Here is a 22180-nt window from a genome sequence, read left to right as displayed (position 1 = left end):
TGACGATGATGACTTGAAGCAGAGGAGAAGAGGTGGTGCTGGCTCCACTCTCGGGTTGGATTCATTCGATCCACTTTTATCGAATTTTATTTAATCTAACTTTATGTGATTTGAATTTGACCGGACACTTGAAAATTGAATTTCGGATCTGAATAACAAGAAACCTCTTGTTCATACGTAATCACAAATTCATCTTTATCGAATCCCACATCAACCGGGCAACAAATTTGAATCCAAACAAAACGAATTCGATGTTGGATCAATAATTTGGTATTTCCAGTTCATTTGCATCACTCATAGGCCCTCCACTTAAGGCTTTGGTATTGGAATTTTTACTTTTTTTACAATAAGAAAACTTTAAGTGCAAACAGAAAATTTTCTTTTGCACAGAAACACGAAAACCCAAATTAATTGTTTCAAAGGGTGGATCATGGCTGGTCGGAAATGGCATGTCCCCGTTTCGATCTCCATGGGTTCCACTCTCTTGTGGGTTAAGTGTGAAGTGTGCTTTGTCGATCTAAAGGCAGCGCTCAGACCCTGATGCAATTTAAGACCCTAGAGGCAGGGGGAATGGAGAGACCTTTGGACCTCATCCGGAAAACCCAATCTAATTGAGATCAGTGGTAGTTTAACTCTTTGGACTCATTAAGACTTGAATGAGAATGAGATCTATATCCAAGGACTGGCAGCACCCAACAAAACCTCACCCCCTTTGCCTCTTTCTTCCTTTCTTTGATTAATTAACAATTCCGTTCTAAAGAAATAGAACGAAGAGGCACGGACCGATAATCCAAGGATTAGTAAATACCGAAAAGCCGCAAAGTAGTCACACACAGTAACTACTAAAATATTACTCCCACTAAATATTCCAAGATCAAGGGGCACACTTGGCTATGGCGAACTACAACCAAAAGTCAAAACTCTTTCTCTCTCTCTCTCTTTTCACTGTGCATTGTATTGTATATTTCGTCTTTTTGCTTTTGTTTTGCAGATTGCTTTTGTATCTAGGGGACGTCTTGTTCCCAAATTTTGTTATATATTTCTCATTTTATCGGCTCTCTCTCTCTCTCTCTAGTCTACATATATATATATATTACTCAACCCTTAATTATTCAACCCATAAGGAATCATTTTGGTTGTTATAAAATGGACGATTTAGAAAAAAAAATTGTTAATTAGTGTTAAATGACTAAAATACCATATCTCATTATTTTTCTGTCAACCATTGATTTTGAAAAATTCGACGGCCAAAATGATTCATTATACATAGCACATATATATATATATATATATATATATATATATATATATATATATATATATATATCCCAAACCACTTGGGCCAGGGATAAAAAGCCCGACCTTCCTAGATTCTTGTCCAAAATGATTTTAAACGAAATATGAAACATTCTACTAAGTCAACATAAAACACGTTTTGGTTCAACTCTTTTTCAAGAAAAACATTTATTTTTATATGATAAAAAATTTGGTGTCATTAGAGCTGTGTATTTTTTTTATTCTTAAAAAAAAGAAACCTGTTAAACTGGAAAAATGACTAAGTGTATGATTCTCAGTAAAACATTTCTGACCTAATGTCTTATGATCTACTAATTACTATATATATATATATATATATGATATTTCTTGAAAGTCTCAACCCTGCTGAGGTACGTGGAAGACAGTGTATCCCGTTTTTTTTTTTTCTTTCATTCTTTTTCCGATGGATCCAGACGTAGAAGGGCTGTTTTTTTCCGGTGGCAAAGGTCGCTGTGAAAGTCTACTGCTGCCTCTTAGCGCACTCTTTTGGCTGTCGTAGTTAACTTTAGAGAGCAGTGTACCGGTTGAGGGGGCCTGATTTTTAGGCACGGCGGCTTTTTCCCCCACCAAACAAACATGGTCCTCATAATTGTCTCGTTGCAGTGGGCGGGAGGGCATGGGCTCGAGGCGTACCCGTTTGTCCCCAAACACCACAAGCCCCCAAATCCATCCAAATTAAATAAACTTTTCCTCTCCACAACTTGTTCTGACAACCCAATCCCTCCTTCCTTTTGATCCTCTCTAGACAGACAAATAGCCCCGGGATAAACTCACGCTGTTTTTACACTGAAGCGACTAATTTACGCTGTTCATAGATATGACATCTAGCATGCTGTCCGGTACTTCTAATCTTTCTTTTTTTTGAAAGGTGTGAAATTGATTCGTTGATCTGATTTAAACAACCGGGGCAGCTAAAACTTTTGATTTCCGGAACTATTAAAAAATGATTTCATTGAAAGCGCGTAATATCTACACAAACAAAGTAAAATTTGTCCATTTGGCAGCTTCATAATTAAATTAATGCAGAACACGGACATGCAAAGATAACCTAATAAAGCAATGTCATAAACATATAATATCTGTTTTTCAAGCTAAAAATAAAATAATTTGGATTCTAAACCAAATGTTTAGTGCAATCTTTTTCTTGATGAGGCAAGCTCATATAAACTGTGACTTTTATAGAGACAAACATGTAAAGAACTTTGGTGTTGAGATTAGACTGGTCGATGTGACAAGTCCCAATCCAACTTCTTGCCTACCAAACGCCAACGCTTCACTGTTCTTCTTTGTCTTTGTCTTGATAAGGTACGGTGGCATTATATATATATGATTTTTGCTGTTTTTAACGACGCAGATGGATGGAGTTGGACCAGAACCATATGTTCAAAAATTTATGTTAAATATTCCAATCTATAATATTAGAAAAATTAAGTTTAATTGTATTAGATTTCTGGCTAAAAAGAATTGGCTTTTCATGCTTGTTCTTATTATTAATCTTACATTGTACCAATGTTAGATCTCCAATGCGTCGGGGCCTATGTAAGGACTTCACCTACTTTCGAGTTCGGATCCTTGGTTTAATGGATTCCAATCGACTCCTTAGCAATTTACATTTTAGTTTGAAAAAGACTAGAAACAATAACAATTAATCACTTTAACAATCTTTTTTATAAGTCATTGAAGATATCTCACAATCTTTAATACGATATTAAACTTTTAGGATGTAAAAATTTACCCCCTTAACACATACTCATTCGCACATGTGAAACCTCATATCTGTATTTTAATACCACTATAATGACTCAACTCACTCTTGGACTCAGCCCCCTAGTCTGACATATCCCAACTCACTCTCTATGAATCTTGGTTCCTAGTCTTTTATAAAGCTGAAAGTAGGTTAGGATCCGCCAGACCAAGTTCAGAGCAGGAGTGGGTCGAGTTTCTACAACCTATTCTTACGTATGTCATTCGATACAATTTACATCAGATATCCGACCAAATTACTTTAAAATGGGCCACGCATGGAAACAAAGTTTTAACATTCGATGAAGAAAGCAGTTTGGATCCAAAAATTAAGAAATGAAGTATGGTGGGATTTAGTTTCAGTTTTAAATAAATACGCAATCGGATTCAGATTTGAACCCGGTTGAATTTTAAATTAATATGTTGCATCCAATATGGACACATTATGGAAGCTGATCATTTATCAACATCTCCAATTAATTTGAACCCCATACATTGACATCCTTTTATATATATATATATATAAATTGGATAATGACTTTAGTTTTTCATAGTCATCAAACTATCTAATAAGATCCAACTATCTAATAAGGGTCATCTGTTTAAACATGATGAAACAAAAGGAAAAAGATGATGGGTTCATCATCTAATATTAATCTATATTTTTGCCTTCTTGCATCATATAAACAACCCTGATTAGATGACTGTGTGATTCTAAATAACCAAAGTCGCCGGACATTCATTGTCGTCTAACATTCACACACACACACACACATATATATATATATATATATATATATATATATATATATATATGGAGACATGTATAATTCACAAAAGGAAAAAAAGAACATGCTAATTCTAAGTGCACCAAAAACGTGGACAAGAAGTTGTGGTGGTCCAGTAGTCGACCTCCGCATAAAAGAATACATAAAAAGGGGACCTGAGACAAATTATTCTTTGCTGTCAACTGGTCAAATCTTTCCCCCTGTTTGAAGGAGCTACTTGAATTCACCAAGTCTTTGGTTCGTCTTCCCCGTCGAGGGCCCCTTTTTTCCGTCATCCTTTTCACTTGTTCGGTCTTGGACGACGACGGTATGTTTGACTTGGACTATTATTTGTTCTAATAAAATGTCATATTAGATGATAAGTTGGACAAAAATTATGAATTTTCCGTGAACTTCGATGCTTCCTTTGTCATTTTTTAGAACAATTAGAATGCCAAAATCGATGCCGGTTACCACGGGAAAACTGGGGTTGTTTGTGTCACAGGATTTCTTGTCATTGCCACATTCTTTCTTTTTAGAAGATGTGATTATAAAATTGTGTTCAAACATAAATATTATTGTTCAAGTGTCTCTTCGTGCGAATAAACCTTGGAAGTATCCATGGATGGATACCGAGAGGCGGCAAAAGTTTTTTGGAAGAAGAAAGTTTCTCTTTCTAGCCCACTTTTCTCCTATAATTTCGAATTTTTTTTTGTAGATTTTTTAATGATACCCATATTTCCGACTGTCGATCATTAAGTTATCTACATTAACATCTCTCTTTACTGTTCTTGAAATTTTGTCAACAATATGAACGTAGTAATTTAATTTAAAGAGAAATAGTAATATTAGAAAAATAACAGGTAAATGTTGGCATGTATGTTATTGGTGGATCTAATCCATAGTTTGAGGTCCATATCCCTCCCAACAAACTAACCATGTTAGGGTTGCTCCTAATGTACATTTATGAATTTGAGAACGGATTTGAGGTGATTGGCAATTTGAATAATAATACACACTTTCCAACATTAGGATAGATTCATAAAATTCTACAACAATAATTTTTTAGATATATTGATGAAGTACCATATCGATGCTAGTGTTGGTGTTGCCAAATGCTCGAAAAATTTAATTTTTATATAGAACAAGTAAAATTTTTAAAATTAAAATTTTGATATATTTTTTAAGGGAGGACGGGACCCATGCGTGCGGACCCAGTCCCTTTGGCTTTGCCTTTGTGTGAAGGAACATAGTGTACTCCTTACCGCCGGAGATTTAGGGTTTAGAATGCTGAAAACCTACAAAACTCCGCACCGAATCGTTCCATCACTCTCACATAAACCCTTTTGCAGTTCAAGTTGTGGGCCTGACCTTTTTGTTTTCTTAGCAACGTGAATGTTAATAAATAATCATTCAGGGCGTTATTTGTCATAAACTAAAAATGAGGCCCACCTTTCTGAAATTCTGAAAATACGGAGGCATTGTCCCCCGCGTCCCGCACGGTCTCGACCTTAACTATGAAAATGCTCCTGACTAGATCCGCTCGTGCTGCACTTCTCCATTACGATAAAATTATTTTTTTTTTAAAAAAAAAATCATTCTTTACAAGTTTTAGTTCTTTGAGGAGATGCTGAAAAGGTACTGAAACCAAAAATTTAAGAAAATGTGCTTATGATATAAATAATGCAGAAACGAATATTTTGTACGGGAAAATATTGCCACAATTACAAAAAAAAAAAATCGAGTATCGAAAGCCTCAACTATTCGGGTATCCGCCATTTTTAAAGTATCTTAAACTAATTTCCGTTTCAATTTTTTTAAGTGTAACGCCGGACCTAGCCAATAGTTTTATTTTTTCCTTTCATGCAAAACTGCGCGGTCTAGCCAATTATAAGAGTAACCTCCATTCTCTTACTAAAAATTTATTATTTTATTTTTCACAAATAATATGTCTTTTTCATAATAATATTTTTTTTCTTCGTACAATTCTTATTCAAACATCAATATAATCAATGTCTCAATAATGTGGTGATTTTAAGACATGAATTAATTCTGGTTGTTGTGCCATATCATTATTATTTGGTTAATATTTGTAAACATTGTACTCTAGAACGCAATTTATTAAAATGGACAGTAGAATAATATTTGCTGCACCATAACCATGAAGGGCTAGTGCGTAAAACCATAACAAAAAAGTACTGAATATTCTTCCTTATTTGCCTTGAAGAGCTGAAAGATACAATCCCACATTACATTTAAATGGAAACAGACACAAGAATTATTTGAAATCCACTACATCATATTGAAGGAAGCCATATTAATGATTCGCTCCCAAAGACTAGTTCCTTTCTTCTACAATTTATTTATTTATGGAACATTAACTACTGTGTTTATCTTTTTCCAGAGCTATTTTGAATACAAAAGTCAATAACTAGTTTCATGTGAGCAAGAAGATTACCACCCATCACCCGGAAAAGCGCTCCAAGGTTCTCCTTAGTGCCGCCCAATCTACTATCTCTTATAATTCACAATCAATGTGGTGAATTTCCAAGACTTTTTGGTTAAGATTGCTTTTACTGAGTTGTTTAAGTCTGGTCATTAGTTCGATTCTTATAAACCATAAAATTATGGATATGCAGCATTTTCGTTCAAGGGTGTTCCGCTATATCACCATGAAACCAAGTAGATAAAGGCAAAAGAGCTATACAAGCATGCACCAAAAATAAACTTCAGGGATGCGTATAAATTTTTTTTGTTAATTATATTAATAATTTAATTATTATACATATTTTTTATCATTTACTTTTTTAAATGTTATTGGGCAATTCACTATCTGAGTTTGATGAAATAGACTCGGAAAATTCAACAAAGACTCGGAAAATTGAAGCGTCGCCTGAAAAAGCGACAACAATTTGGATGAGTGGCACAGCTACACCTCGGCCGATGGAGCCCACTATCTATCCTCATCCCAATCTTCTAACAAAAGCGTTTTCATTTGCAGCCCAATCTTTTCATTCTAATCACAAATTCGAGATTGACGTTATCCCTTTTCACGATAGACGATGAGTTCTTCTTATTCTTGCTGATAACCATGAAGCCTTCTTGGATAACGTAAAAGTTTGTGTTCAACAAATTTATCCTTTGAAGTTTAATAAAGATAATTTTTGTTTTCGTTTTTTTTTTTTTTTCAAATGAACACCACTGACGCTTTTATTATCGATGGCAGATTTGGGGCGCGTTGAAGGTGATTCTTCACCTGAGTGGTTGAAATAAGAAGAACTGAATTACAAATGTGAAGCCTACATTTGGAATTATGACTAAATGGTGGTAACCTTGAACGAAAATTCCCCAACATTTCTCAAGCTCTTCATTTGGTTTCGCGGTCTAAAGCCACCCCACTCCAAACCACGTTACATTGCATTTCATTTCATTTCACGGCCGATTTAAGAGTCAAGACTCGCCAGATTCCAATTACTTTTTAATATAATATTCCTTGAATAATTTTTTGTTAATCACATATATTCGGAAAAAAAAAAAAACTCAATTAAAGCAAGTGCCAAGATAGATGGTGCTGACATAAATGGCAAGCGAGAAATGGAAAAATCCAGGCGTCGAATCCCATGAGAAGCGAGAAACGACTCTTTTCAAACCTACATTTTTTCATATGAGGAAAGCCGGAGTTGCCTGTTTAGGAGGGCGGTTCGCCTCTAGATTCAGTTAAGTGCCAGCCATGCATCGCATCCACCACACTCAAATTCTTGTAAGAAAAGAACCTCCGTATAAATATTTCTTTTTCAATAAAGTAATAAAACTTTTCTTGTCTTTTCAAAAAAACCTCTCCCTCTCTCTCTCTCTCTCTACACCCGAAGGCACGTGACGGAGGAGTTGAGTTCGATCTCATGAAGATCGGAAAAGGAAAGAGAGTAAAAGATTATAGAAATGTGGTAAAACGCAACCCAGCAATTAACCCTTAGATCCACATTTATTAGTCACAAAGAAATACTCTCTCTCTCTCTCTCTCTCTCTCCATCTCTATCTACACGCATCATCACCAAAACCTACTTGCAACAACTCCTGGATCCAAGACGCATTTCGAAACCGGATCCGAAACCCGGTCCATTTGTAGCAAGCTGCCCGTAACGGAGACCCGAACCAAGTGGGCTCGAGCCTAGGCGGGGGCGAACCAGATCGAGTGGCGCACCTGGGTGATGGCGACACTGACACCTCTGCCTAGATCGGGCGGCACGTGTAAGCGTCCGCGCTCTCGCACGAGCCAACACCGTCAGCGGCCTCGTCCTCTCTCTCTCTCTCTCTCTCTTGCCACCGACTGACATCAGGTGGGGGTGTAGAGAGAGAAGGAGTCACGCCGAAGGCGCTGGTTTTAGGAAAGGGTGGTCAAGGGTGGACCAATGGGAAGAGGCCACGTAGCGCGTGGGGCCACTTAGACAGGGAGCCCCGGGGAGAGGGGGCTTGGGTCGTCGTCGCCCACACAAAAGAGGAAACCGGATATGTGCATTAAATACAAGACACACTCGCCCTTCCCCCGTATTTAAAGAGCGCGGAGAAGGAGAGAGGCAGAGGAATACCGGTCTCCTCGTTCCTTTTCCTGTTTCTTCTCCTTCTTCCGTCCCTTGTCTCGTCTTCTTCGTCTTCGTCTCTGGAGTTTTCTGGGCTCCTGCTCCTTTGGTGGTGTTGTGATGGTGGAGGAGGAGATGGACGAAGAGTGGGTAGCGATGGCGATGAGGAGCGACGCCATGGTCGCGGAGATGCTTTTGCGGCTTCGGCTCCCGCAGGCGGAGTTGCCGAGGTTCTCGCAGGCGGCGGCGGCGGCGGCCTCGCTCCCTGTTAGGTGGGGGGTGGTGAGGAAGAGGGCCAGGCAGCCGGTGGCGAGGGCCGATGGGTGGTGCGACCGGGAGGGGGATGGGAAGGCCGAGATGGAGGCCGCCAGGGAGAAGGTAGCGAGCCCGACCACGCCGCTGTCGTGGAGTGGGGGAGCGGGGTCCGCGGGCAGCGGTGACGGATCGGATTCGTCGAGCCACCCGCGGGTCAAGGCGGCTGAGGTTCTTCAGACGGCCGGTGGCGGCGGCGGCGGCGGCGACAACGGTGGCGCTGGGTTCGGGTGTGTTGTCAGATTGAAGGTTAGTTTTCTCCTCGCCATCTCTACTCTCTTTTTTTTTTCTCTCTCCTCTTCCTCCTTTTTCTCCCGCTGTTTTTTTTTTTTAGCTTTTTCCTTTTTTTTTTTTTTAGAAATATCTTCATCGGTTATTTTTTTTTTCCGGTTGTTAAGTGAAGCCGGTTTCCATCTTCACACTTTTTTCTACGGTGTTGATGCATTAAATGCGAAGTTTGGTGCATGTGGTGGTGGTCGTCGTGGTCCCTCGTGGTGGTGATGATTTCGTCGATGGGACGGCGGAGATGGCGTTCCGCTTCTCCCCGCCGGATGTCCTCTCACCCCTCTCTGTTATTGAGCAAAAGCTCCAACCAACCCTTGACCTAACCGCGAAACATCTCTCTCTCTCTCTTTTTCTCTGTGTAAAAGGAGGGGAGGGGAGGGGAGGAAGGAATATCTGATCCGGGGTCTATAACCGTACTATTGTTAATGGTTTGTTTGTCAGCATCTGATGGCTTTTACGGTTTTTCCTTTTTCGTGATCTGTTTCCTTTCTTCTCCCTCTCTATATCTCTCTTCTGTGAGAAAGAGAAAGAGGGAAGATGTTTGGGCAGAAGCGAGGGAATAACGGGTTTGCTGTTTCATAGTTTCATCTTCTGCGCTGGTAGTTTTTTTTTTTTTACTTCCTTTCCGGGAGAAGGAGAGCGGTGGCGCCGATGGGTGTCATTCATTTTTTTTTTCCCTCCTCGAGGAGAGCACCTTTCTTTTTTCTTTTGATGTTGTTTGTTGAAAGAAAGGGGAGGAACGGGTTTCTATCTTCACGCTGTTTCGGTGGGACTCTGGTTGTTTCCTTTTTATTTCTTTCTTTTGGGTGGTGGGGTTGGGGCCCCTTGAGGTGGGCAGAGCAAATTAGGTCATCACCGGTGGTAGAGTAGAGTCCACTTCCACCCCTTCTCTGTTCTTTTTCCTTCTTCTCTCTTCTCTTCCTTCCCCCTTTTTCTATTCCCGTCTCTCTTTCTCTCGCGTATTGAATGCCATCTGGTGGAGTCGATAGCATCGTCCACACTCCACACCGTCGGTTCCTTGTGGATTCCCAACGTGGTGGGGGCCCACCCAACTCGTCTTTGTCCATGTCGTCTTGTAGGCCCCACCAATCATCGACCACCCGCCCCATGTAGGATCTGCTGCTGCCACCCAAGGCAGCACATTGTAACCCTCCCCCTTCTCTCTCTCTCTCTCTCTCTCTCTCTCTATATATATATATATATATATATATATATATATATATGACATTGGTGTTGACGCCATTTTCTTTCAAATTGGGGGACTTGGGGTTGTGTAGAGAAAGATGAGCTTATTGTGTTGACTTTGGGCTCTCTCTCTCTCACTCCCTCTCCTGGTGGTGGAGGCTTGATGAGGTGTTTGACCTTGGACCAAGATGTTCTTTCTACTGTTTCCCATAAGTACGCGTGGAATGCATCCCACTTCTGATTGTGCTGTTTCTCCCATCTTTAATGGAAGTTGAACTGCTTATGAGCAGTGGCAGGGCGTTTACTGTTTGTAGAAAAGGCTGGTTGGTTTTGGCTTGGAGAAGTTTGCGGGAACCAGTTTCTTGATTATTTTGTTCCCTTTTTGGGACGTAGGAGAACAGTTGGGTGAAGTGGGTTTGATGTTTAGGTGACGCCATTTAAGGGGTGAGTTAATGTGAGACCGAGTGTGTTTGCTTCGTGTCATATGACCATTTCGTCGTGTACTTTTTTTTTTTTTTGAAAAATGTGATGTTCTATGCCTCTCTATCATTAGTTTTGATTTTTTTAAGTACTAATCGGGCTTGTAAACTGCATATTACATGGACAGGCTGCTGCAAGAGAAGCAAATGCATTGAGACTGCCGAGTAAACGACCAGCGAAGAAGAAGGTTTGTATATATTTTTTTTCTTTTTCAGGCCTCTTTTCTCTTGTGAACTGTATATTACATGAGCAGGTTGCGTGCGTTTCTCGTGCTTCGCATGGTACAGTTTGTTCTGATATATCGTGCTTGTTTTCTGCTTACAGACAATTGCTGTCCTGAAAGATGAGGAGAACAAACTTCTAATCGAGAGAACGAATTTAGAGAATGTATGCTTTACATACTTCACCTTTTTTGTTTACCCACACTTTACCGTTTTGTTAATTGTTTTCAGTTGTTTAAATGGCTTCTGTCTTCTGTTCTCTAGTCTATTTAACTGATGCAGTTATTTGCCTTCTGTGAGCAGGATATGGAGAGGTTAATGAAGACTTACATGAGCCTGGTAAAGCAAAACAAGCGTCTAAAGATGATAAAGGTAAGGACCTCTTTTCTGGTTGTCATTTGACAGTACAAGACTTGCACTACTCCACTGAATCACACAAGTCGGAGTAAAGCACGCATGCCAACTGCATTTGTTGTTCATTCATTGTTGTCAAGCGGTTACTCTGTGGTCACACTTTAACAAGTTTTCGTGAGATATGCTTGTTGCTTTTCTAATCATGAATGGGTCGCCAGAATCACTTTTTCTAGGCACTCCTTTCTCCCTCTCCCTCTCTTTTTCAAAAGACTTTTCCTTTCTATGTTCCTGTATTTTGTCAAGGGCTTAAAGTGTTGCTTTTTTTTCCCCCTTTGTGTAGTTACCTCCAAAGGACGTGTCAAATGGGAAACCAGAAATCTTAGCTTCCAAAACATCTGAACAAGCACCGCAGGAAGCCGTTCTTCCAGCAGAGGCTGCTGATCTTGATCCTGTGACACCGCCAAGTGCTTCAGGTGCAAAGGCTGATTTCTTGGCCACGGGTGCCGCCATGCAAGAAGTCCACGACTCTGCTCTCCTTACGAACACTGAACCACTCTCTAGGACGGCAAACGCCACTCATCAGAGCCATGCTGCCAGAGAAACATGCTCGTTCTCCCCTGTTCCCGGCTGTGGTGAAGCATTTTTTATTCCTGATCTGAACTTGCCTGTAGACGTTAGTTTTGCGGGCGATGCGGCGTAGCTACGTCTATAGTTAATCATATTTGAGCTCCACGTCTACCTTATTAACTGTATATAAGCACTACTACCTTCACCAGAGTACATCAGGAGTGATGGAATGCTAGGTCAGTTTCTGCTGTGAACCTCTATGCGGCAGTTGGTTCCTTGATTCTTTGCATTCTTTTCCTTCTGCGTGGATCGTAACCCTTTTAACACCTCACTGTGAATGAAAATTTGTTCATCAGACTTTTTTCCTTGTTGCTGCTGGTTGAAGGCTGCTTAATTTTTGAGGTTGTAGGTCTGTAAGTACCCCACTAAACTGCCTGGGCCTGCCGAAAATTTCCAAAGGCTTACAGGCTTGGTCTTGTTTATGCGAGCTGCCATGTCAAAAAACTGCAAAGCTGCATATTTTTTTGTTGGCAATAAAACTTCCGGATGGGCAAAGTATTATTTCTATTTGTTTACTTCGTTCTTGGTTTTCTTTCCCTCGTGGATGCAATGTTTCTTGATGGTGTGTTTACTTCCTAAACCTTTTAATGTCTGCTTGATACGCTAGTGGCTCTCACAAAAATGAAGCCAGCTATTGAAGGATGCGGTGTTGTACATCCAGGTGAAACTTTTCTTTATGCGTGCCCCCTTAGTACAGCCATTGGTTTGATGGTGAGAAGAGATCCCCAAAAGCTGCCAATCTGGTTGCAGATCGAGCATTATCGCTCCTTTCTTGCTGAGAAATGATCTGGCTGCCATTTTGGCTGGAAATTTGGATCCTTGATCTTTCTCTCGCTGGTTCTCGAGAGTTGAAAGGCCATGGACGACCCCTCTCTTAGGCCCTTAGCTTACCTTCATTTATTAGTTTTGATTGTTGGCGTGGATGGGGAGATAGATATTGACACTCAAAAAAGCAATGAAGGCAGGGGGGCCACTGGCCGCTGTGGGTATGCTTGTTTCTTGCATTGAATGGAGGGTAGATGCAGGTCACGCGTCCCTCCATCTTTCCTTCTATCTCTCTTCCGCGGCTTCTTCCAAGTTGCAGAGGACGTCCTCTGAAAGAGCCATAAATGCAACAGACCTTAAATCTCTTGATGCTTCGGGGCGTGTTTGACAAGTTGGTAGTGTGCCCTTTACCACGTGGCAGATGTTCTCATACACTGACATGAATTCAATTATTATTCAATGTGAACTTCATAACAATCCTTTCTAGATAACATGTCTATGAATTATATCTTTATAAAACTTTCAATGTGGGGATACATCTTTCTCCTCAAAACACCATTTCTCAGTCAACTTCGTGAAATTCTACTCGTTAACTTTCTTACCTCTCTCCCTCCCGTTTTACGAAGCAAAGCAAAGTCTTGCCATTTTCTTTTTCTGCCTAAAAAAGGTTCCCTTTCGCGAGGCTCGGCCGCTCACCAACCGATTTTGTCGCTGGTTGTAGCCTTCTTTGCAAGAAAAGAATCTTTGTTTGAGATGGTTAAAAGCGCGGAATAGTGAGGGCTCGACGTCAGAATAGCTTCGGAAATCTGCTTTTCGGAAAGTAAAGATGAAATTGGACCGGGGACGTCGCAGTTAAAAGTTGAATCTGTGTAAGAAACGATATTTTAGAAACGGAAGAGCATCCGCCTGGTCAGGGCTTCGAATGTAAAGCTTCCAAGTTGAGGAGAACAAAACACTTTACTGTGTCCTTTGCCGGAAACCTGCGGCCAGAGTTTGTCTTATCCTCAGCTACAAATGCCTTCCAACGATGAGAACCAAATGATATAGACGGGCAACGGAAAACGCTCATAATATATATATATATATATATATATATAACCATGACTCTGTTATCTTTGTGTCAAATGGGCAGCTAATCAAAACCGTTGGATCTTATAATTAGACAACCGAACACATTTTTTTGTGGTTTTTCATGTCAATTTCTCTCTCCTCAACCTACTCTGTCTCCTTCACCCACGGCGACCCCACTCAGCTACCACAATGGCCCCTCTTTCCCTCTGCCGCTCTAACTCTCCCACCCATCGGTGGCTCTGCCCATCACCGGCCGGCCAGTCAGGAGACGGTGCTCCTTTGACGTTGACATCATCACCTCTCCAAGTGGCAAAAGTAGCAGGTTTTCGGAGCGGTGTCGTCGATATTTGTATCGTTTGCAAACTTGCTTATGAGCTATGAACCTGTATTATGTCGTCACAAATGAATTTATACATTATTCTTTTCAAAACGGTTTAGATTTTAGAATTGCGATGGTGTGTTTCGTAAGCTCGATTTCTAGGCCAGGAGCCGATGATAGATATAAAGTTAATAATACTACACGACAGTGAGGACCTCTGAGTTGGAGCAGCAGGAAAAAAGGGAGAGAGGAGAAGGGGACCATTGGTGTTGGCGTGCTTCCTTCCATTCAGACTTTCAGACTTTCATCTGAGGGGAAAAGGAAAAGAAGAAGAGAGGGAGGAAGAAAGAAATGGCGACGCAGAAACCCACGGGGATAGTGGCGTTATCACATGCCAAAGCTGCTCCAACCTCATGCCTCTCTCTCTCTTTTCTTTTCTTTTTATTAATGTGTTGCACAGAACGTGGTGGAGTCGGGATGGATTGTTACCCAATTATTTTATTGTTTACATGCGTAGACTTTGGACCGCGTCTATTTACCACATAAGTTGTGTGCATAGGGATGAGTTCCATATACGCCTTCATAATTTCACTCTGTTTTTGCAGTGGAGAGTAGTGAAAGATATGGGAGAGTGAGCAAAATAAATATTTTGTTCCCCTTCAAAGCCGAAGCTTCCACCTTTCACCCATCTTCTCAAGTGACTAAGCTTGTTTTTTATTTTTGGTCAGTCCAAGTTAAGTTGCTATGCTTTAATTTGTATATCAGTGTATCCTTTTTATAGCACTAAAAGTCGATGCTACATAAAGTCGAACTGCAAAATGGCTGCCACCCCCTCGAGATCCAGGAATTACGAAAGGTCGCAAGTAACATACCATGAACATTGATCACTTTGCATAACAATCTTAGTACATATGTCTAATTGATCTGATTTGCCCAACGGAATTGCTTCCAAAGAGTTGGATATGAAAAAATGTTTAGCATCTAGTTAGGAGATCTGATCAGATTCATATATACGAAATTACATTTGGATTCGGATTCAGTTTTAGTTAAACATCCAATCGGGGGTATAATAATGTGTTTCAGATTCGATTCTCTGCTTTATAGATTTAAAATCAAATTTGGATCGTATCAGGACTTTGAATTTAAGATTCAAACCCGAATACAATATATATAGACTTCTCTTTTACACAAATGCAATACCAAAGTTGAATTCGATAAATTGGATGGGACAAAAGGTACATCTGGTTCGAATCCAACCTGTTGACATGCTTAAATCTTAAGCATCTACCCAGCTTAGCTATCACCTTAGCAAGCAACCTCTTCTTATTACAAGTGGTTGAACCGATTTCTATCTTGAAGATTCTAAAAGGGCGTCTGATGTTATTGAAATACATATTCTTAAAATGAAAGATCTAAGAAACATATTGTGATTGTAAATAATTTCCAGATTCAACGATTAAATTTGCAATGAAAGCATAGTGTGTTTTTGAAATACGTATTAGGAAAACATGCTTTTGGAGAACGCAATGTTGTTTGTATTAAACGCTTCCTATGTCTATATATATATATATATATATATATATATATATATATATATATATGAACAGTTCAATGCTAGATGGTGTAGGATGAAAAAAATTAAAATTTTGACACTTAGAAACAGTCGTTAAATTGACATTAACCATGGTTTATAATGGGACACTTGAGTAATAGGATCGGGACTTGGAAATAATCACTAGTTTCCACTCAAGGTTTCCTGCTTCTCCTTTTGAGTAGGAGGTTAGCAAGGGACAGCATCTTTAGTAAGAGGAGGTTAGCAGCTTGTATCTAGGGATATCAATAAATCAGATTAGAATCAAATGTGCTGTATATGTTTTTTCGGATATTCACATTTTCAGATTCAAAATTGGATTTTAATACGATCAAAGAATCAGACATTTGAATCTGAATCCAAAATCCAGTTTCACATCTTAATCCAATCAAAATCTTTTTTTTTTTTACATTCATATCTGATTTCCAGTTTCAAATTTTGAACGAAATCCAACCGATTTCAAAAATGCAAAAAATATTGAATACAAACTATTGATTGAAAATTGAATTTGAATCCGAATCCAATCAAATGTAAATGTATATTTGAACTCTAATCTGAAACATATCAGGTGTCAAATGTCACCTTTTAAATTTGATCCAATTTCTTAATGGGGATATTAATGTGTTTGGCCACTGCCAAATACTGTTCTTTTTTCTGTTTTGTCCTCAAGGAGGGACTCCTCCTTTTATCATTTGGAGGGTGCTATTGTCATTTTACACACAAGAGCAGTCGGGTCATCAACTCGCAACTTCCCCATTTCGCCGGCGAGATATCTAAACAACTTCCCCATTTCACCCGGATGGGGGCGATCTAGACCGTTAGTCTATTTCAAATTTTCTTTCAGATTTTTTATATATTTAACTAAGAACACCTTTCAATTTTTGATTTCCCTAGTAACCGCCAATATTCTTTATAAAAAAAGAGTCGGTAAAAAGAAAAGACAATTTAACGTATGCTTTCGAAACTCTTTTGTTTAAATTATCCAGATAAAAGTAAGTTGGTAGACCCGATTTTCAAAATTCAAAATTGCAAAAAAAGAAAAAATGAAAAATAAAGAGAGAAACCGATAGGGAATCCAAACGCAGCGCCAACAGGCGCCGCAGATTAATTGCGCAAAAGGGAAATTAACTAAAATTTCCCGAACGTTCCAAGCCCGTACCCGCCGCCTCGGATCACGACGCTCCCTCTCTCTCGCTATCGCCTTTGGCTGAGAATCCCAGTCCGGGCGGAAGTGGAACAGGGAGTCTCTCTCAGACGTCGCTTTCACCTCCACGGTTGCCGGGAACTGCCGGCCGGCCGGCGACGGACAGGCAGGGCGTTGGCCACCGAAGAGGCGCCATGGAGGGGTGCTGCCCCGAACTGCCGGAAGACTGTTGGCGTCTCATCTTTGCTCGCCTTGCCCTGTGCCACACGCGCCATCTCGATTCCCCCTCCCTCGCCTGCAAGCACTTCCTCGCCATCGCCAATCGCCTTGTCTCCTCTCTCACCCTTCGCTTCCCATCCCGCTCTCCGAGTCCCTTTTCTCGCTTCCCCAACTTGGTTAGCGTCGATGTTTCCTTCGGCTTCTTCGGCGACCAGCTCGACCGCCTCCTCCGGGACCTCGGGGCCTCCGGCGCGAGGATTCGGACACTCGACCTCTCTGGCCAGGGACGGCTGCCGCTGTGCAGGTTGAAAGAGCTCGGCCGGAGCGTCCCCACCTTGAAGACCCTCGTTTGCTCCAGAGTAAAGGCGCTTTCGGACAGAGTTCTCATCGTGATCGCCGACTCGTTCCCGAATTTGGATGAGCTCGACGTCAGCTACCCGGTGGAAGATGGAACCGTCGATTATCCGGGGGAGGGGCTCGGGTCGACGGGCAAAGTGAGCGACGCCGGTGTCGAGTTCGTGTCCCGGAAGCTCCGAAACCTGCTGTCGCTCGATCTGTCCGGGAACTACTGCATCTCTGACCGCTCCCTCCTCTCGATCGCCTTGAATTGCGCTTCCCTCCGACGACTTGCGGCACTTGACTGCGAGTTCTTGAGCGGGGACGGCGTTGCATTCGTGGCCTCGCGCTGCCGGGATCTCGAGTCTCTGTCTGTAAACGGGAGCAGGATCTCACTCAACCGCCCTGGGGTAAACGTCTTCCTTGTTCCTGGCAGGGAATTGCAGAGCCTTGACCTGTCAGGAATGGACGTTTCAAACCATCTCCTCCTCGCAATCTCCAATCTTGGCGGGTCCCTCCGGAGACTGATCCTCCGTCGCTGCGAAGGTGTCTCGCTTCAAGGTGTCTCCGAAGTAGTCCGGCGATGCGAGCTCCTGGAGCACCTGGATCTGGAAGCAGCCGCTTTCCTGACCGACGAAGCAGTGAAATTGATAGGCTTCCGGCTCACCGATCTGAAATTTATCAATCTGAGCTCTTGCCACCGTCTGACGAACGAGAGTCTTCGCACCATTCTGACGAACGCCGCCAATCTGGAAGAGATTCGGATGGAGAGGACCGATCTGGGGAAGGGGACAGGATTTTCTGAGTGCAAGTTCAGGAGGGGAAGGATTCGAAGATTGAGGCTGGGGTGGAACAAGCATTTAGACGACGAGATCTTATCGGAAATCATCGGCATCTGCGGAGAAATCAAAGAGTTGAGCGTGAACGATTGCTTGAGGATCAGCAGGGTGAGGGGATTGGAGAAGCTGGAGGTCCTGGAAGCCGGACGCTCCGGGTTATCGGACGAGGGTTTGGTGGAGGTGGGGAAGAGTTGCCGGGGAATGGCGAGGTTGGGACTCGAGGGCTGCCTGGGCGTGACGGAGCAGGGAGTGAAGGAGGTGGTGAGGATGTGCAAGGCGTTGAGGGAGGTGAACCTGAGCAGGTGCGCGCGCATTTGGGTGGGGCTGCTCAGTTGGATGGTGATCGCCCGGCCGTCTCTCCGGAGGATCGCTCCTCCCGGCGACTTCCTCCCCTCGGAAGCCCACAAGAAGATCATGCTGATCAGGCATGGCTGCTTGCTTTGCACCTCAGAGGAATGGAGGTCCGAGCTTCGCAGTGGCTGCAGAATTTGAATCTCTTCCTTGGTTGATACTGGGGGCATTCTTTCCGTCTAATAACAATGTCCCTCTGCAAATTTTCAGAGTCGTAATCGCAAACAGTACGCTTCTTTGTCTCTAAAGATTTTTTTTTTTTCTTCTTCTTCCTTAGCAAACATTCATCGGTCCATGCGAAGTTCGTTAGTTAATAAAGTTTTCTCTGTCAGATAGATCGATAAATGTTTTTTTTTTTTTTACTATGTCTCTCTCTCGCTCTCAAGATTTACAGCAGAGGACTGCTGTAAATTTCAATGCATGTCATATGGTTACAAATGATAAATGCATGTCTCTCGCTCTCAAGATTTACAGCAGAGGACTTCTTTTCTTTGTTTTCTTGTTGTTGCTGTGATTTACATTGGTTACAAGTTCGCATTGATATTGACAACATTGGAGCAGGTAGAAGTATTGAACTCACACCTCTTAAATGCATGTCATTGATTTCAAATGGAAGTCTGGCTAGCCAGTGAGGGAAAATCTTCAAAACTGAAAATACCCTTTTCTCCTTTAAATTGAGGGCGAGAACTGCCCATCAAACTTTACTAAACCAATAGCAATAAAAAGCTCAAACATTGTTCCTTGTTTTTTCTTGTGTGCACAATCTTCCATTGTTTTCTTGTAAACAACTTTGGACGAAGGCGGGAATTCCATGTAGGGGTGGAGTTGGTTTGAGTTCCCCTTCCCAACGAAAGTGGAATTTCATCTGGGAGACCATCTCTTTTACGCCCCGTTTGATTGCGAGGGAAAAAACGGTAGAAGAGGTGAAAATGGTAAGGTCGTGGTAAATTTCACTCGTGAATGAATGAGTGCATCAAACGCGGTGAAATTTACCACGGTACAAACGTGGTAAATTTCACCCGAAAAAAAGTCGGGTCTCTCCTCTTTTCCCTCCGTCGCCTCTTCCCCTCTCCTCTCTCAGAGCCTCTCCTCTCTCGTTCTCTCCATCCTAGCTCGTTTTCTCTCCTCTTTCCCCTCGTCGCCTCTTCCCCTCTCCTCTCTCGTTCCCCTCTCCTCTCGCTCTCTCATTCCTCTCCTCTCTGGCTGCCTCTCCTCTCTCGCTCTCGTCTCTCTTTCTCGCCCCTTCCTCTCTGCGAAGCCCTCTTCCTCCCTGTGTCGAAGCCTGCGATTTGCCTCTCTGTCGAAGCCGGCGATCTTCCTCTTCCTCCTTCGCGCCGGGTAAGGTGGCCTTGCTTCTCCCCCCTCTCCCTCTGTTTCTGCTATACGGTGCCCTAATCCCCTTTCTCTTTTCTCTCTCTGCAGGGTTGGCTGAAAGAAGCTGCTTCTCGAGGTGAGTCCCCTTTTTGTGGCAGTTTTACTACCTCTTTTCCCAATCTGCCGGCCATAGAAGGAAAATGTGTTTGGTTGTAGTTTTCCTGCTGGCTTGTTTATTTGGTTGGTGGTTGTTTGAATAGAGGAAATCAGGAGGAAGAGGAAAACGATCCTGATTATTTTACCATGTTGGTTGTGCAAGAGTGTTTTGCCAGCTGCCCATTTTTATTTTCTTCTTCATTTCTCCTGATAATCCGTCGTGTATGTTGTTTGTTGATTGGTGTTATCCTTTTCGTTTTTTCTTGTATCCTGTCTGTGCAAGATGGGCTTGTAAGGAAGTGCACTGCTTATATCATGCATGCAGCTGACATCACCCATCACCTTTTGTCTCCTTTGCCTAAGACCTTCTGTTTTGACCCCTTGCTCTCCTCTCCAAAAAAATGGCGCCTCTTATGGTGGACTTGATTTTTCATCTTCTGGTGGCATATTTGGACCACTCTAAATGATTTCTTCCATGGACTTGCACTTGATTTCTATAGTGTGCTTCACTTTATTCATTTGGAGATTTTGGTAGTGGTCAAAGTGTGCTATAAACCTCAGTATAACCTCTTCTTTCTCTGTTGTGGTTTTTGACTTGCTTCTATTTGTTGTTTTAGCATGCACCTTGGATGTGTATCTAGTGTTGTTGAATTGCCACATAGTTCACACGTATCCATGCCAACTAGGAGATGAGTTAAGAGCAAATCACTATGGACCACTTAATGCCTAAATATGCCAGTGAGCTCGCCCATTTTGAGTATGACTGCACATAAGCCACTGACGGGTAACCTTGTTGAATGTTTGTTCCAGTAGGTCTCTTTTGGAGCTGATATAAATGGTGGTCAGCTGGCTGTACAAGTTCTAAAATTCCTTAATAGTTTGAAGTTGAATAAGGAAAGATGCAGAAGTTGCATGAAGGCATCCTTGAAGCTTCTCAAATTTCTTTTATTAGTTTCAAAACTAACCACTAACAAGGTTGGTTGGCAGCACCACAACTCCAGAAGCAAGAACGTGGTTAAATTTACATGCGTGAATGAGACCTACAGCTCAAGAGGGTTCATGACATGCTCGTTGCATCTTTTTCCTTGGCCATATTTTCTATCAACTTGAGAATAGTGGGAATGAAGGCTGCAGTTGCTAGCAACCTGAGAGGAAATGCTGCTTTATCTGCAGCACACCTGAGAGCAAAGGTGCCAAGTTTGTCTCTCTAGTCGCCCTTGGATGATTTCGACCTGCACTCAATTTGTTCTCTCCACCTTGCTGAAATATCTTTGTGATCTTTACCCTCAATGAATTTGCTGGCATGACGTGATGTAATATATGTCCATCATCTGTGTAATTTTATAGCCTTTTATGTCATTGGAAAGGAACAATTTTCTTGTAACAGTGCTTGTACTCATGATTGTGTGGACATCTTTCTTATTTTCTGTGGAACCCCTTACCGATTATATATGGAGAGTAGATTAATTGATCAAAACTTTGAGTCTCTATAATCTATCTGGTTGAATCTTTACTTCAAAGGTGCCTCTTGCCAAATCTACGTATTAGATTTATTTGTGGAGTTGCGTGCATACTCCGAATGCTCTGTTTGGACTTTGGAGCATTAATAATGTACTTGGTTGCAAGGAGATCGACTTGGGCTGCATATAAATCGTTCAAATGATGACTGTCACTCCTAATCAACAACAGGAAAAAAGTCTCATGTTTTTTACCCTTTACCATGCAAAAAACTATCAATGTGCGACTTTAAATTTTACCATGTCATATCAAACAGGACTTTAAATTCTACCATGTCATCAAACAGGACTTGGAAAAATTTCATACTGTAAAAAAGGAAAGACCACCATTAGCCTATATAAGCTTAGAAGTTCCAATTGGAATGTTGAACGCTCCAAAAACAGCATCCTCTTCCAAATTGAGACTGAAATGATACCTAAATGGTCGTACCGAACTGACAAGATGAAAACTTTTCAGCACGTTGGATTTTTTCTCTTGATGGGCTAAGAACAGACTTTTGTGACAACTTAATAGAACTTCCTCAAAATGGTATAGGCGGGAACGCTTCTCAATTTGTTCTGCAACTAAAATCATGGAACGGCAGGAACGGTGTGTTCCTTCTTCCCCATCAAACAACTTTGTGGGGCCTCCGCGCGGCAGTTGTTTCCTGAACAATGGCTTTCCCAATAAAGCCAGAAATACCGACTTGT

The 22180-nt window shown here is 41.7% G+C and overlaps 2 protein-coding genes across 5 annotated transcripts; both read left to right on the top strand.

Moving 5' to 3' along the window:
- The first annotated feature begins 8372 nt into the window (after nt 1-8372).
- LOC116253727 (uncharacterized) lies at nt 8373-12383 on the top strand. Its single transcript, XM_031628701.2, has 5 exons — nt 8373-8965; nt 10794-10853; nt 10991-11053; nt 11191-11259; nt 11582-12383. The coding sequence occupies exons 1-5, from the start codon at nt 8525-8527 to the stop codon at nt 11939-11941; spliced, it is 993 nt and encodes a 330-aa protein (XP_031484561.1). The 5' UTR covers nt 8373-8524; the 3' UTR covers nt 11942-12383.
- A 4017-nt stretch (nt 12384-16400) lies between these two features.
- Nucleotides 16401-21357, top strand: LOC116252862 (F-box/LRR-repeat protein 4). 4 transcript variants are annotated; one of them, XM_031627462.2, is made up of 3 exons: nt 16401-19841; nt 19926-19953; nt 20787-21357. In XM_031627462.2, the coding sequence occupies exon 1, from the start codon at nt 16953-16955 to the stop codon at nt 18642-18644; it is 1692 nt and encodes a 563-aa protein (XP_031483322.1). In that variant the 5' UTR covers nt 16401-16952; the 3' UTR covers nt 18645-19841; nt 19926-19953; nt 20787-21357. The 4 variants fall into 4 exon arrangements, with proteins under 4 accessions (XP_031483322.1, XP_031483321.1, XP_031483325.1 ...); XM_031627461.2 differs by having other exon boundaries at nt 20784-21357; XM_031627465.2 differs by having other exon boundaries at nt 16401-19846.
- Nucleotides 21358-22180: the final 823 nt, after the last annotated feature.

This window comes from Nymphaea colorata, chromosome 4 (assembly GCF_008831285.2).
Source record: "Nymphaea colorata isolate Beijing-Zhang1983 chromosome 4, ASM883128v2, whole genome shotgun sequence".
NCBI classification, from domain to species: Eukaryota; Viridiplantae; Streptophyta; class Magnoliopsida; order Nymphaeales; family Nymphaeaceae; genus Nymphaea; species Nymphaea colorata.
This window is presented reverse-complemented; position numbering and strand designations above follow the sequence as displayed.